This window comes from Mauremys reevesii, linkage group 9 (assembly GCF_016161935.1).
Source record: "Mauremys reevesii isolate NIE-2019 linkage group 9, ASM1616193v1, whole genome shotgun sequence".
In the NCBI taxonomy this organism is placed as follows: domain Eukaryota; kingdom Metazoa; phylum Chordata; order Testudines; family Geoemydidae; genus Mauremys; species Mauremys reevesii.
This window is the reverse complement of record NC_052631.1, coordinates 21,263,332-21,280,801: the sequence shown is the minus strand read 5'-3', so window position 1 is coordinate 21,280,801 and position 17,470 is coordinate 21,263,332. Positions and strand designations below refer to the sequence as shown.

The following is a 17,470-nucleotide window of genomic DNA, read 5'->3' as shown; positions in this document are numbered from 1 at the left end:
GTACCTACATGCATCTTAAGGCATTTAACCAGCTGGCCTGCTTTTCAGAAGTGCTGTATATCTGTACCCCACAGTTGCTGAAAATCAGACCACTTATTTAGGTGCTTAAACATGCATTTCAGTGCCTAAATCCAGATATCCAAGACTGCATATTTTTACTTTAAAGGGTATGAAAAGTTGAACAGTTAAATAATGGGAAGACAGAAGTCAATCTTGCTCTCTTTCTCACACAAGTAGTTCCACTGACTTCACTGGGACTCCTCACAAGAGTAAGGAAAGCAGGATGGGGTGCACAGATCATAACTGGCCTACACACATATGAATACAGTTCTGCCCATTGTCCAACATTCAGCAAAAATTAACTAATTTCAGAGCTTTAACTTCCATAGCCCACTCCCTGGAAAATGATAATCCTTGGATTTATCAGTATACTGATACAGCAAATGTGTAGTGAAACAGCTATTTAATATGACATGCACTGTATTTAGCGCTGTACTGTTACACTGGCTCTGACTGCTGGAGTGGCTGCAGCTCGTTCTCTTTCTTTAGCAATTTCCATCTCTATTTTGGCCTTGATTTTGTCCCAATCAACTTCCAACTGTAAGAACAGGAAAGATAGTAGGTAAGTGTTAACATTATATTAAATATGTATTAATGAGCAACAGTATGAAGGTACAAGTCACAAAGTGATCTGCTCTGTCGTTATATAGGTCTCCACTTGATGCAAACATATAACTACCATTAATGCTAATGCAAGTTACATGTGTGTATCAGTTGGTGGCTCTCTTCTATAGTCAATATCTAATGAACAGTATGCTATCGGAGGTTCCTGCCTTTGAAATGAAACAAACTTGATACTTTTCAACAAATACAGGGAAATCCCGCTATAACGCGCCCCGCAATAATGTGAATTTGGATATAAGGCGATCATAAGGTGGCTTATGGAAAGGTTAGTAACCGTCTTTTCTTCTTTGAGTGCTTGCTCATATCCATTCCCAAATAGGTGACTCACAAGCACTTGTATAGGAGATGGGTTCAGAGTTCAAGGACAGGCTGACTGCAAAACTGCCCGCATTCTCGCTAGCCTGTTAAACAGTGGCACAGTGCATCATGAATGTATGAATGGATGACCAGGCTGCTGCCTTGCAGATCTTCTGAATCGGAACTTGTGCTAGGAAAGCCGTGGAGGAGGCTTGGCATCTTGTAGAGTGAGCTGTAAGGATAGCCAGGGGTGGAATGTTTGTGAACTCATAAAATCTATGAAGAGAATCTCTGTGCAGCGATGGGGAGACCTTTCATTCTTTCTGCTATCACTATGAATAGTTGCAAAGATCTGTGGAACGGCTTGGTCCATGAAAGTAAAAAGCTAAGGCCCTCCAGTCATCCTGTGAGTGGAGATGCTTTTCTTCTCTGTTCGCATGCAGCTTAGGGTAAAATACTGGTAAAAAGATTGCTTGACTCCATTGGAACTGTGAGATGACTTTAGGAAGAAATGATAGTGTGGCCGCAGCTGTATCTTGACCTTAAAAAAGATCACGTATGGGGGCTCTGATGTGAGGGCATGGATCTCTGAGATTCTTCTGGCCGAAGTGATGGCCACCAGAAAGGCCACTTTCCAAGAAAGGTGTAACAATGAGCATGATGCTAACGGTTCAAATGAGAGTCCTATGAGTTTTGATAGGATGAGGGTCAAGTCCCGGGCAGAGGTGTGTGTAAAGGATCTCTGACCTTTGAGAAATTGGATGACCTTTTCATAGGACCGAACTGATTGGCTGTCCACCTTGGGATGGAAGGCAGAAATGGCAAGTAGGTGAACCTTGATTGATTTTCCAGGTTGTTTCAGGTGCTCCAAGATAAGCTGAAGAGACAATTGTAAAGGCAGGACTGGTCATTGGGAGCACCAGATGTGCTATTGTGTTGAGGACACAGCGGTCTGACGTGATCTGAGTCCAGGAATCCAAGAAGTGGGAAAGGCGGCTGGATAATAAGGGGGCAGCTGGATCTGATGCGGGGGAATAGCAGTGCCTACCTCAAGCATCTTGTCAAAACGAGTGTTTTGATGATCCTGAGTGTCTGGGTTGGGGTTGAGTGGGACCTGCTGATGAGGACAGGGGAGAAGGTCTGCATTTAACCCCCCCTATTTTTCCTCCTATGTTGGTCTTGCCTAGGAGGCTGATAGAAGTAGTGGCCTGTCTGTTGTAGCCTATAATGCTTTCTTGACCCTGCTGGCACGTACAGTCCTAGTGATTTCAAAGTTGCTTTTGAGTCCTTGAGGCCATGCAGCCTGCCCTCCTTTTGCTCCCAAAAAAGCAATGTTCTCTCAAACAGGAGGTGCTGAATAATTTGTTGCACTTCGTTAGGTAGCCCCGAGGACTACAACCACGAACTCCTACGCATTGTCACTGCAGTGGCCATTGATCTGGCTGCAGAATCAGCGGCGTCGAGAGTTGCCTGCAGGGAGGCATGAGCCACAGTTTCCCTTTCCTTGACAAGAGAGGAAAACTCTGTATGTAGTCCTGTGGGAGAAGGTCCTTGAATTTCATCATGCTGGTTTGCTATGAGAAGTTAAAGGCCCCCTGTGGAAGCCTTCCATCAGAATAGGTTCAGCTTTTTGGTTACTTTGCCTTAGTGTAAGAGCCCTCTGTCCCTGGTGGCCCCTCTCATTGGTGGCCACAAAAACCAGGGATCCTGGGGAGGGTGAGAAAAAGGGAATTAGTACCCCTTGGCTGGTACAAAATACTTGTGCTCTGTGCACTTTGCTGTCAGATGGAGAGAGGCAGGGGTTTGCCACAATGCCTTGATCGGTCATGATGACATCATAAAGAGGTATGACCACTCTAGAGTCTCCTATTGGTGATAAGATGTCCAGGAGGCCATGCACAATCTCCTTGACCACCTCTGCTTGGACACCCAAATTCAGGCTACCCATTTTAACAAGTCCTGGTATGCCTTGTGGTCGTCTTGCAGAGGGGAGACCCCTGCTGTCACTTGTGCCTCATCTGGAGAGGACAGGACAGGCTGCAGGGCCTTTGTATGTCCTTGGCAACCACCAGGGCCCAGTGAGCTTCCCCCTGAGACTTGGTACTGTGCTCGGTATTGAAGTCTGGATCCGGAGTCTCCCTGCGCGGTGCCAGGGGCGCTCTCACCACCGAAACAATGGAGTATGTGTGTCTTGAGGGGGTGCCCCGAGGAAGGGGAAACTCTCAAGGGTTCCAAAAGGGCCACTGTATCGTCAGTGGAACCCATGGACCCTGTGGTACCACGGAAGACGGAGCCGTGGTATGGTATGGATGCCCAGACAGCAATGATGTCAGTTATGTAGAAGAGGGAAATATGACCAATACTCTGAGTCCAACGAAGACTCTGAGCTGTGATGCAGAGACCAAGGCAGAGCCATGCTGCTTGGTGCCAGAGACGGTAGATGAGGCAATCTTGTGGCTGACAATGGGGGCTTCCCTGTAGACAGTGGCCACAGCACCGGGTGAGGTTCAGGGGTTGCTTCCTGCCACTTGGTGGCACTGGTGGTGCCGAGTCTTGAGTAGGCTGAGAAGGTCCCTGGCCACTGCGAATGCCTCGGGAGTTGATGGCACCATAAACTGGCTGGTGCATTGTCTACTCTGAGGTTGTTCCTTTGTAGGTGTCCGAGGAGCTTGCTGTGGCACTGGAATTGCCAGCACCTGATGTTGTGGTGCTGCGGGAGATGTGTGGTGTGGCGCGGATCTCACTCGCTCCCTGTCTCCCTTACATTTTAGCACTGGAGACGTGGTGTTCTCTTGGTGCTTCTTCTTAGGCACCGGGGAGGGTGATCAGTGCTGAGAGTCCCGGTTAGATGGAGGAGTGCTTGGCACCAAAGCTGAGGTGCTTGGTGCTGAGGCTGAGCGTGGCTCTGAAGCTGGTCATAAGGCTGCCTCCCATTGGGAGGACCTTCAGTCGGGCCTCTTGGTCCTTAGTGGTCCAGGGCCTGAAGTCTCTGCAGATTTGGCAATGGTCTTACCTATAAGCTTCCCCCAGGCACTTGAGACAGCTCGAGTGGGAGTCGCTCAGAGACACAGGCTTACTGCAGGCAGCGCAGGGCTTGAAACCTGGTGACTGAGGCATGCCCTGGCACTGGGAAGGCAGACAATCCCACAAGTTAAGTGTTGGGGTGTCCGAGCTATCTAAAACCTAAAACTACTCTAAGTACTAACTGTAACAACTATTTACACAACTGGTATCAAAAAACACTACGAAAGAAGTGTTCTAAGCAATTGGATTCCAACCAACCGTCATGGGTGGTAAGAAGGAACTGAAGGTCACCAGGGTCCTTTCTACTGGAGCAATGTGCATGTGGCACCCAAGAGTGCAAGAGGCAACCCAACGGACACTGCTAGGGGAAAAATTTCTGGAAACTATGCTTGGGGCACGCACACACCTATATGGGAATGGACATGTGCAAGCACTTAAAGAACTTGTATGTGCATATTGTACAGATTATGTTTGACAAAGTTTAATGCTGATTGGAGAAAAGCTAATAAATCTGTAATGTGGAAATGTACAGGAATCAAAGTGAAAAAAGACCCAAATTGAAGAAATACAGGACCAGAAATTGAAGAACTGCGACTGAAAGACCAGGGATCAGAGGCTGAGATGACCATCATGAAGTAGAGAAGGGCTTCCCAGTACCCTGCAACTCAATAACTTGGGCCCCTACGTGTTCCATCTTATCTGTTTATTGTCAGACATAAATATATGTTCATACACTATTGATGACAATAATTCTGTCTGAAAATTTATAAATAAAGGCAAAAATTGATTTAGCCCAAATTGTGTGGATTTGTAACTTGGCTTCCCACTTTACACTTCCAGCAAGGTTTTGACCATAATAGTTCCTCTTCCTGGCCTTAAAAAAATATCAAATACTACACAATTAATCAACTCAAGTTGATATTTTTGTTCTGAACTAAAATTAGAATTATAGGTATTCTGCGAAACTGTATGCCTATGAAATATATTATATGTGTATATATAATCTATAGTATAATAATTCATGATTGGCTCTTAATTTTTCTTCTGATTAACCTTACTGACTGTTACTATTAATATTCATACATTGTGTTACTGAAGACATTAAAAGGTACATTTTCAACCCAATTCCCTGTTTATGTACAAAATGTGTGCCCCAAAATAAAAGCCCCTGCATGTTTTCAGGATGCAAAATTTATGCAGACTTAGTTTATGCCCCCAGATACATTGCATTCACAAATGTTACTAGTTCCACATCAAGCGTTCAATTTGTGCTTGCAGTCAGATAAACAGTGTGTTACGACCAAGATTTACATCCACAGCTGAATTAAAGCAAAAATGTGGGAGCAATGTTTTTTTCACAAATTGTAACCACAAAATGCAGGCTGACCTTTTGAAAATATAGGGCTAAGTTTCCACAGAATACTTACACCTTCTGCATACTGCAAAAATCGCTTATTGGTTTCTTTTTTACCAAAGTCCTCCAGGAACTTTTGTCGATAACCCAAAACTGTGTCAACATGTGTCTTGTGCTTCACTGCTAGTTCCAGTGCCCTGGAATAAAAGAAAAATGAGCTTGTCATGCTGAAAAAAAATACTAACACAATTACAATTACTTTGGTTTTACAAAAAGAGATCTGTACAGCGATTGTGCTGGAGGTTGATCTTCCTGATGCAAGGTGCCAAGCAATTTAGCATTGGTGTTAACCATAGGAAGGTGAGAGTAACCAATTTTTCCTGATACACTATCCACTTTGTGATGTATGTTATGATATATAATTACCATTTTTCTGTTGACAACCTAATCACATTATAGAAATGTGACAACAGCATTTGTTTTAAGTAATTGAAAAAACACACCCTCTTTCACTTTTGACTACATTACTGTCACTAAGAAAGGGTAAAAAATTAACTTTTAGTGAAATTATTATAGCTATGAATTAAAAAAAAATCGCTTGGCTCTTGGAGAGCATCTACTTGAACAGATATAGCACACGCAAATGACCACTTTTACAACACCCTAAAGATGGGAAGCTCAGCAGCCATTGCATTATTATGATATATCTATGTTTATATTTTCTTTTGGAGTGATATAAAAATAAATTTAAATATCTTAGAATGGTTTATTCATTGTTTTCCAGGTAAGACATTCTTGGCAACATCAGCAAAACACAGATCGATATATGTGTGCTTGCCAGAAAACATAAATTTTCTAAATTAATTTACGTGTCATCCTTAGCATTAATGAAGCCCACTGGGCAACATACTTTAATTGTTTGAGTTTTCCCCATAAAGAACATTTCTGAAAGAAAACATAATTCAGATTGAAAGGTGGTTTGCTAGTTTCTCATTTTACCTTCATTTAAGTACTCAGAATGCACAATACTAAACTGAAATTAAAGTCGACATCAAATAAGACTTTGTGTTAGGAATCAAATTAAGCAGTTCATAGTATCTGAACTTTCATCCCTGTTAAAAATAACAGTGTTAAATGATGATACAGAAAGAGAATTACAGGAATTATGCTAATACTGCATTTACATATTATTTTAATAGACAGATGCACCCAACTATATTAATTACTTTAAGCAGCCAGAACCAATAATGCATTTTTGAAGCAATATTTAGATTATGAGTCCTTTATGAGTTAAAATGCTACCTAAATCTAAAGCTGTAAGGAAGGCAAATTTCCCCCATTACATTTAGGAAGTACTATTTCCACTTTATTTGAGCGTAGCCAAGCTCTATTTATCTCTAACTTTCAAATGATTATTTTGGATGTTGAACAGATGTGGCATGAGACTCTGAACTTGGAGCTGAGTAAGCATTTTTTCTAAATTTGTTATAGTGGAAAAGTCGGCATACAGAGAGGTCCAGTTTTCTCTCTACAGGGACATGAAGTGCCACATTTTTAAAGGGACCTCTAATTTTGTACCCACAATTCGCCATGGTGAGGGCAGATTGCGGACTTCTGCCCAATTAATAGTAAAGGGGCCTAAACATATTGTTGTCATGGTCGGGGAAGATGGTTTCCATGCTAGTGGGGGAATTCTTCCTAACCTATTCCCCAAATCCTGTTGTGGGAAGAGAGACATTTTTTGAGCACCATCCTTTTGCTTACTCTGGAACACTCAGACAGCTGGAGAAGAACTTTCAGAATTGGGAAAGTTGAGGATGTGGGAGGTGGCAGACAATCAGTAAGGGAGTGTAGCTGTACCCATATTAAAGAGACAATATCTTTTATTCGACCACCTTCTCTTGGTGAGAGAGACAAGTTTTCGAGCCACACAGCTCTTCTTCAGGTCTGGGAAAGGTACACCCAGCGTCACTGCAATATGCAGGGTGGCTCTATCTTGAATGTTCCCTTACAATATGTACCTATTTATGCTAAACAATCTGTTCCACCTTGGACTTTGCTGTGACGCTGGAAGTACCTTTTCCAGACCTGAAGAAGAGCTCTGTGTGGCTTGAAAGCTTGTCTCTCTCACCAACAGAAATTGGTCCAATAAAAGATATCACCTCACCCATCCTGTTTCTCTAATCAGTAAGGAGGCAGGCAAGCAGATTTAAAAGAAGCTACCTGCCATTTCCCTTCTTCCCTGCTAGTAGCAAGAACTTTCTGCAATAAGCTGGGGACTTGATAACTTTCCCCACCGTTGCAGACTCTGCTCTCTCCATCCATCAATTAGAGAGAGAGGTGAAGCATCCTGTGGAGCCAGACTCTTCTCTCCTTGTGGCAGCAGCAGCTCCTGCAGGATCTCTTGGACATAGAGACCCCAAACAATGCTGGGATGAGATTTACACTGCTGCGCATACACGTGACGGAAAGTTGAATTCTTTATTTAAAAAAAAAATTCACAACTCATTTTCTCCCAGTGATATAATGACAACAGTCAGTATGGTTGTGTAACTACTTTAAGCAAGAAGATATTTCAAAACAGTTTTAATTTGTTGAGTGCACATAACTCTGTGTGTCTAAAGTCATGAAAAGTTTCTCTGGGTGTGCTGGACACCATTATCATAGGGCAATACCTGGAAACACTGACATATCACCTTAAATATAGCACTGATACATATGTATTCTAACATTTCAGTGATTTTATTTCTTTTGTATATCATCATGATATATGATTTAATTCAATGTTTCTCAGGGTCCAGGCAACTATGGTTAATAGATTAGTCAATTAAGTGTCTAATTCTCTAAACATTTAAAACTTAATCTTAGTAAGATTATTAATGGTAGCAGCTACGGTATGTTGAGAGAAATATTACCTATCCCAATTATAAAGGTTAATGTTGACTTGAATAGCTTGATAAATAAGGCCTGCTTGAAGAAGCAGCATTTCAGCATCTTGTATATTTCCACTGAACAGCAGTATATGAGCCATTCTTGATTCTTTTGATGGAAGTTCTTTGATAGAATTGATGTACTGAACTTTGTCAATCTGTTAAAACAAAGTGTGATGGTTTAACTAGAGAAACACACTAATAAAATTAGCATTGCAATCATTTAGTTAAAAAATAGTTTAATTTCATCTACTTACATCACCGATTGATGCGTAGGCTATTTCTGCTGTTGTCATGTCCTTATTAGCAACTGCCATAGCAGCTAAGCATGCCCACATGGTTTGATCCTAAAAATAAGACAAAATAAAAATGCTAAAACATCTTTAATTTTATATTATATGAAAATGCACTTTTTCTCAGCCAGAGTGCAGGGATGCTGTTCAGTTACTGAAAATGATGTACTGATACACAACTGTATAATTTATCTCAGTTGTGCAGATCCCTACAGTCTAGTTGTGTGTGCATGTGTGTGTGTCTTAAGATCATAATCACTATATGGTTACTTCTCAATAACTATGCAGTATGAAAATTCCTGTACTGTGATCTGCTAACAATGACTTTGAGCCAGAGTTCAGAGATATGCCTAATCATTGTACTATTATTTCTCAATAACAGCGAATATATAAATTTATCAATCCTGGCTACTCTGATCCAGTATGTAAATGAAGGAGAAAGAAGAAAATACCTGATAGCAAAACAAATAGACGAACAAATCAATGAAAAGAAAATAGTTTTAAAAAGTTCTCCTTTCTATTTATTCCTGTTGTATTTTAGTGGATTTCCAGAAAAGGCTGGTAATTTTAAAAAAACTATTTGTAATTATGAGAATTTTATAAACACTTCTGTTTTCCTTTATTTCAATTTCATGACTGTAATTTTATTAAAGAGTCAACAGAAATATAATCAGGAAAAAAGTTGAAGAAAATCCTAACATTCTGACTCATTTTGATCTTTCCTCTTCTCTCTCCTTTCACTTCATGCTTAGAGCCTGATCACACCAGTAATATAAAAAGATATATTTTTAAAACATATTAGTTAACATGCCTTAATTAACACATTTTAACATACTAGTTTAGACATGGCAAATAAAATTTTAAATACATTAGCTAGTCCAGGTAAAGCCTAGGAGGAAATTGAGTTTTAACAGGTTAATCAAAACATACACCTTTTATACACTAGTGTGGACAGACCCTGAGAAGCAGTCTGAGAGTGCAACCTGATTAAAACACAGTATGCACACACATTTGATATTGTCCAAACTTAATGCTCAGCCCTTTTGTACAAATACTTCTGCATGTAACTTTACAAACCTGAATAGTCCCACTGAGTTCAGTAAAGTGTGTTAAGTTATTCTAAGAGTTTGCATGATCAGGGCCTAACATCCTTCCTACACTTGTCCTTTATTAACATAACAAACAAAGATAAACATTGGCCTAAGAAAAGGGAATTCCCCTCGAATAGTAGGTCCTGGATAGTTTGTTGGACCTCGTGAGGTAGTAGCCTCATGACTATTGCTGTGTCCATGGCTTGGGCAGCAGCAGCCGCTGCATCCAAGACCACCTGGAAGGATGCTTTGGCTCCTCTACAAGGGCCATGAATTCAGTTCTGGACTCTGACGATAGGAGTTCCTTAAATTTCATCATGGCTGACCAGAAATTAAAATCATAGTGACCTAGGAGTACCTGGTGGTTTGATAGTCTCAGCTGGAGGCCCCCTGTAGAGTACACCTTCCTGCCTAATAAATCCAGTTTCCTGGCCTCTTTTGCCTTGGGTGATGGCTCTTTTTGCCTGTCTCTCTCGTTCGTAAGCAGCCACAATGACTAGAGATCTGGTGGGGGATGGGTGTAGAGATACTCATACCCCTTGGGGGGTACAAAGTATTTACTTTCCACCTGCTTCGCTGTGGGCTGGAGGGATGCAGGGATTTGCCACAGAGCTCTTATAGGCTGCAAGAGGGCCTCACTGAAGGGCAGGGCCACTCTTGACAGCCCCAAGGGTGGTAGAATGTCCACCAAGGCAGGAACTGATTCTGTGATCTCCTCAACCTGTACACCCAGGTTTTGGGCAACACAACACAAAAACTCTTGCTGAGCCTTATAGTCATCTTGCATGGGTGTGATGGCCATTCCTGCCACTGCCTCATCTGGGGAAGAAGATGATGAGGCTTTCACTGGCACTGTGCCTTGTATGTCTTCTGTTGCCGGTGGGTCTCCTGTGGGGATATCCTGCACATCAGCAATCTCAGCTCTGGGGATCAAACCCCTTTCCAAGGAGGAAGGTGGGTGTGCTCCCACCTCTGATGGCACCGAGTGGGACCATCCTGTGTTGGAACCTTGGAATGGTTGGACAGCCCACAGGTTCCACATGAGCCACTAGAGTGGTATTTGCCATTGAGCCGGTGGCTATGCTGATAGAACGAGCCCTTGTGCTATAGCTGCAAAGTGCCTATGATCTGCTCGGTGCCTCGTCCGAGCCAGAGGACCCATTCCTGGGTATCATGGCAGCACGGTGCTCATCAGTGCCGCAGCAGTGAGTGGTGCCGCTGTGGTGAGTGGTCCAGTGGCATCAAGTTCTGCCATGAAGATGCCACACCCTCATTGCTGACTTGTTCAGAACTGGCACCTGCCTCCATGCCAAGAGGTCATGTGATGCCAGAGCTGTCCCTAAGAGTCCATGACTTGGGGGAGATGGCAGCACTGGAAGGGCATGGAGGCTCCTCACTGCCTCATATGGCTCTGGTGTCATGTATCCCCTCTGTGGCTTTCCCTAGGCAGGTAGTCCATGGGCAATGGGCTCAACAGACCTCATCCCAGGGACAGAGTCACTGGTGCTGATTGTTCTATCGATGTCTGAGAGTGGCCCGGCACAAGTCTCTCTCTCTCTCTCTGGCCTTTGTCTTTGCAGAGAGGGCCTCCAGTCTGACTACTTCGGTTTCTTTTTCAGCACCAGTGATGGCAAGCAGTGCCGAGTGGCTGGCGCTGACTTCTTGCTAGCCGGAAGGTGTGTCGGTACCAAGTGGTAGTGTCTTTCATCGGTTTTGCGGATCTTGAATCATGCTGTGCCTCTCTTAAGGTGACTGGGGCACTCCTGACTGACAAGGTACTTGGTGCCGATTTGGGCTGCCACTCCAATGACAGGTGAAGTGTTGCCTCTATGAGAAGGCATTTGAGTCTGTTATCTCTCTCCTTTTTTGTCCTGGGCTTAAAGTTCTTACAAATCTGGCACCGTTCCTGAATGTGGCCCTTGCCCAAGCACTTTAGACAGCTGTCGTGCGGGTCACTTACCACTTTGGGTTTGTGGCACGCCGCACACTGTTTGAAGCCCTGGGACCAAGGCATGCCACAGATTTCCAGGTGAGCTAGCCCCTCAGGGCAGGATCTTACTAACTACTCTAAGCTATCTACCTACTTGCTAACTTATTCTAATTCTAATGATTTACAACCTATTTACAGGATAAAGAACCACTAAGGAGTATCACTTGCAAAGCAAGAGACAAACAGTTTTCCAGCAACCATCACAGGTGATAAGAAGTAGGGATGTAAATATCTGTTAAAAAAGTTAACCATTTAAACAATTAAAATTATGTTATTTAATTAGCCAATTAAAGGGAGAGGGGCTGGGGCTGCTGCACCTGGGGCTGCTCTGGCCAGCCCTGGGGCTGCTCCAGGTGGCCCCGGGGCTGGGGTTTAACAGGGTCGGTTAACCAGTAAGACTAATGCTTACCAGATTACCATTTAACTGTTTAGTATTTTACATCTCTAGTAAGAAGAAACTGAGGAGGTGGTAGGTTGGCAGGTGTGTATGTGCTGCGCCATGAGGTCACCATTCCAGGGGGCACCAGAGTCGACTCCCTGAATACCATTAGGGGAAAAGCTTTTGGCGATGGTGCATACAGCACATGCACAGCTACATGGGAATGGACATGAGCGAGACAGGCTGAGCAAGGCTTGAAACCCGGAGACCTGGGCATGGGCCCTGGTACCAGGGAGGAGGGAAGGGGATAAACCCCGTTTCCTCCAAGTACTATCTACACTATGTACAAAACTTACTATTAACTACACTATAATGTTAAAACTATTAACAACTACACTAAACAAATATCTACAGTACAACGAGTAAAGAGCTAGGGAGGTGGAGATCAGCTATGCCGCGCTCCACAGTTCCAATGACAGTTACGGGCGGTAAGAAGGAATTGAGGGGGCACTGGGTCAGCAGGGGCATATATCCGGTGCCATAAGGGTGCCACTCCAGGGGGCGCCTCAGCCGACCCACCGAGTGTTGCTAGGGTAAAAACCTTCAGACGATCGTGCATGCGGCGTGCGCACACCTAATTGGAATCAATATAAACAAGCACTCAAAGAACAACTGTGAGGTATTTTTGATCACATTGTTTGTCAAAAGACCCCAGATCCTCCCTCAATTCAAGTTTCGAAACACAATGTAAACAAAAAAACCCTATTTTACAGCTATTCTTAGTAGAAAAACCATGCTCATCTCTAGTATGTAGTGTTGTTGTAGCTGTGTTGGTCCCAGGATGTTGGAGACACAAGGTAGGTGAGGTAATATCTTTTATTGGACCAACTTCTGTTGGTGAAAGAGAAGAGTTTTTGAGCTTACACAGAGCTCTTCTTCAAGCTGCGTAAGCTCCAAAGCTTGTTTCTTTCACCAATAAACAATATTACCTTATCCACCTTGTCTTGCTTATCTGTAGGTAGGTAAGAGCAGCTGAGGAAAGATTGATGAAAGGGAGTAGGAAGGTGAAAGGGGATGGTAGCTAGAGAAGGTAGGAAGAAAAGATCTTTGCAACTTTTAACCAATTTATCTTTTAAGTACCCTAAAGTCATTGAATGCAATCCATCCCTGAAGATAGTAAGCAACCATAAAAAGTTATAAATGCCAAAAACTTCCCTGACTTGGAAGCTATAACTATACTTCTGTGGAAAGGATATTATACATACAGTATTACCACTCAATATAGATGGTATATGTGTGTGTGTGCTTTCCCGGTATTTTAAAAAAATTACAAAAAGATGCAAATAAGAGTCACAGTCTCTTAAGAAGTGGCGCACTGAAATTACACAGTGTAATTTCTGTCAGTGCTTCATTTGAAATTATAAATGCCAATTCCCAACTGCCAAATACTGGAATAAAAACATTTGTATCCACCTTCAGATAAGGGAAACAACTCAATATAAACATCACAATATATCCCAAATTAGCTCAATATGTATATTGACCATTCAATTCAAATAATATAGAAAACAGAGAAAACATTTTTAAGATACAATTTTGTTTATAAATCATGATAACCATATATAAGAAGATAAAATTCCTTTATAAGTGTTAATGAGGGAAGGAAAAATGCCTTTTAAAAAAAGTATACTGCTACACTCACCTCATATGCTGTTGTTGTCTAAATTATCAGAAAGAAAGTAAGAAAAAAGAAAATGAAAGGGAAGAAATGTTTTTTTTAAAAAGATTGTAGGTAAGTATATGTGGAACAGAACATTTTTACAAAATTGGCTATGTAAGAATCTAGTCCAGAAAACATTTATGCTCATTACTAGCTCCACTTTTGTGAATAGTCCCACTGAAATCATTTGGACTATTTGCATCAGTAAAATTAATTATATGTGTAAGTGTTTTCTGTATCAGCCCTAAAATAATAAGAAAAAACTATAAGGTAAAAAAACAGCTTGAAGAAATAAAATAGTTTAGAATATTTACATATATAATTACTATTACTACCTATTGTTTGAAAATATAAACAAAGGCAACAAATGTAATTTATGAGAATACTGTAGAATATTAAAAATTACCTTAACAAAGCGACACAGTCTGACTGCATCTTCCCATTTCGAACTGCTAACATACTCATGAAGAATAGCTGGATAAGGTGATACATTGAGATGAATAAGTGAGCCATCAGCTCTTCTGATCGTTGCTTGATTTCCCACAAATCGCACTATCTGGGGATTTTTGCTAAATTCGCTGTTGAAAGAAAGTCAAGTAAAGCACGTTATTTTTTTTTCTCATTGAAAATAATGGGAGGAGTTTAAAGCTATTAGTGATTTTCAAATTAGATAAGAGTTATTGATAAATTTTTCTTAACTTTGTTTTCAAACAGAACAGAAACATCTAAATAGTTATTGTAAATTCAACTAAATAGATATGTACAATGGAGTTTAAATCTAAAACAACTTTTGGTCAGATTTTTAAAAGCCAGAATATAGTATTTGGATGCAAAATAGCACGTGTACACTGTCGTGCGCAACCACTGCAAGTGGGAATACAATTTGGGTATTTGCAAAAATGCCTGATTTGCACATTTAACTGTTGAAATTGCACATACAAATGTGGATAAAAAGCTCTGGGCTGTACTGACTCTTAAAGTTTAATTATGAAATAAAAAGTACTATGAGGAGAGTGAGAATGATTGAATATCAAGGATTATTGTAAGAAGAGGAAAACAGTGAACTGTGCTTCTCAGTGGATTGTTTTTTATTTTTTTGTAGAGCTACTCCCAGAGACTGCAGAAAATGACTCGAAAACCCAAAGTTATACTTAGATACTATGAATGTTTCAGAGAAAAATAAATGAATAGTTTGATATTTTTCACTGACAATACAGAAATGTTGTAACATATCAATTAACTACTATGTTTTCTAAAACATAAAGGCAAAATGTTTTTAAAGAAAAGTCTGATTAAGATTTGAGCTTTTGTATTTATGTGATTACACCCTAGAAAAAAAGTAATTTGCCTTTTTAATTAGTTCTGGGAAAAATATATTGTAACGAATATACTAGCTCAGTAATGCGTTACCCAATTCAAAATCCAACCTGTAAAGGGTTCCATAATCCTTCCAGCACAGGAAAGAAATACTGTACAACCAGAGCTCAGAGAGGACTAGAATCAAGAAATCTGGAGGCTGAGTGAAAGCAAGAGCAACATGCCAGAGACAACAGCCTGGTAGCTAACCGAGGAGAGAAAGCTGGGAAGCAAGCAGCCTGGGATCTGTACAGGAAGGCTAAGACCTGGGCAGAGCCATACTCTCTTGAAAGGGGCCAGCAATACCTACAAGGAGGAGGTCACAATGCCACAGTCTAAAATCAGGACAACAGTGTGCAGGGATCCCAGAAAGACTCTTAGCTTATTACACTTATATTAGGCTGAATTAGAACCTGTTGGTTTATTCTTCATGTAATTGTCAAATAAAGGAACCAAGTTACCTAATGCATGTGAGTGTTTGACAGGAACCCACTTAGGGCTAGAGTTTCTATAGGCTAGTGGTTGGAGCACCTACTGTGCTTGCTCTTGAGCTCATCATACCAAACATCTAAAGGGGACTGGTGTATCACACTATTTGCAGTGATATCCTGCAGTGAGGGTGGTTACAATATTTTCAGTTATTATCTAGAATGAACTTGGATCAAAATATTGGAAGTAATTTAAAAAAAACCAAATCTTTTAACCTAATTGAATTATTTATTAAAAGGGAAGGAACATTATATAATGGGAAGAGCATAGCACCTGGAGTCAAGAGACTTGCGTTTATTTCTGACTTTGCCACTGATACATTATGACTTTGGGCAAATCACTTAATGCCACTGTGTCTCAATTCTCCCATTTGTAAAATGAAGATATATGCTACTTTTCTCTTCAGATGGGAGAATTAATAGGGAACTGTAAGGTTAGATATATCATTGTTTATAAAACATTTTGAGAAGCTTGAATAGAAGTTTCTAAAGAAGTGCAAAAGATTACTTATTAGAACCCACCAATACAAAGCAATTTTTGATGAATAAGGCACAAAGCTGGAAAATTTTAAATAACTCTTACAGGAGGTCAGGGAAAATCTGAGGCAGACTAGATGCTCCAGAACCCTTCATATGCCCTGTTTTATTAAGTGATATATGACATTTAGGGCCTTGTTAACCATGCTGATGCTCAAGTTTAGCACTGTTATGGAGAACCATGAATGTTAAAAGAACTATACGTAAAGAGAATTTGGTTACTGATTTGTGATCTAAGGGCCTGATTCTGCAAACACGGATTATTGTGAATAGTCCAAAAGAAGACAATGGGATTCCCACAGTAATTAGCACTATGACCCCAATGCTCATAGGCACTTTAAAGCACATGCTTAAGTCCATCCCTTTTCAGGTGCTTATGTGTTCTGCCTCAAACAGTTATCATTTATTCATTTTTAAAAAGCTTTATAGTACACCTTGAATGGCTAACACCTATGGTTAAAACTTTCCTAATCCAGAAATAGTGATGTGGCAGGAATTCTGAAGGTAGCAACTGCCATCTATTTCAAGTGGCTAAATTAACACCCTCCTTTGTAAAGAATTATTTGAGTGAAAAATTCCACACAATATTTACAAAAATCCAGCAATATTATTCTGAGTAAAAATATACATTACCTTGCATCTTTTTCATACAGTGTTTTTGGCAGGAGATCTTTATCTACATAAACTGTATTGGGATAGTACCAGACTGTAAAACGTGTATCTTGGAGTCCACAAAGTATGTTGGATGTGTCATTCCAAGCCAAAGTGTGTGCCATTGTTCCTTAATTTAAAGAGAAACAAATATTACCTATTTGCACATGCACAACAAACACAAAAAATGTAAACATTCTTGGAATTTTGCTATCCTTACAGGTCATCAACAACTACTTTAAAAAAGCAGGTTTTATTTTTATTCCTTCATGAGTTGCAATTTATTCTTAAAACTTTAATTATAGTAATTTTCCCTATTCTTTTTCTGACATTTATATTCCCATTTCTAACATATATGGAGCCAAAATAACTCAGTTTTGTTTATTGCCTTAACTATCACCTGTTGTTAACTGAAACATTCACAAGTCTGGGAGCAGTGTGTATTCTTTAACTGTTTCTGTACAAACTACAGAGGCAGTTCATACACTGTATTTTGGAAGGCAAGGTTCAAAATGAATACGAGTGACCAGAATACAGCTTGGGCAGTTATTGGATGACCACATCCCTTTCTCCAGAACTTCACTTTTTATTTAACAATATTATGTTTCGAGTGCTGGAGGTTGTGAAGAAAACCTTCTGAATCAAGTGCTATCAGAATCTGCAGTCAGACAGCATA

At 40.8% G+C, this 17,470-nt stretch overlaps 1 protein-coding gene across 6 annotated transcripts in view; it reads right to left on the bottom strand.

Annotated features, from left to right (window-relative positions):
• Positions 1-446: 446 nt before the first annotated feature.
• Positions 447-17,470, bottom strand: part of IFT80 (intraflagellar transport 80) — a 168,043-nt gene continuing 151,019 nt past the window's right edge. For 5 of the 6 annotated variants that reach the window (XM_039489312.1, XM_039489311.1, XM_039489310.1 and 2 more), the window contains 7 exons: positions 16,777-16,924; positions 14,169-14,340; positions 13,745-13,762; positions 8,547-8,636; positions 8,275-8,447; positions 5,433-5,556; positions 447-598 (listed from right to left, as the gene is read on the bottom strand). In XM_039489312.1, the coding sequence (XP_039345246.1) occupies positions 485-598; positions 5,433-5,556; positions 8,275-8,447; positions 8,547-8,636; positions 13,745-13,762; positions 14,169-14,340; positions 16,777-16,924 (839 nt within the window). In that variant the 3' untranslated portion in view covers positions 447-484. The remainder of the gene's footprint in view (positions 599-5,432; positions 5,557-8,274; positions 8,448-8,546; positions 8,637-13,744; positions 13,763-14,168; positions 14,341-16,776; positions 16,925-17,470) is intronic. The other variant, XM_039489313.1, reaches the window with a different exon arrangement.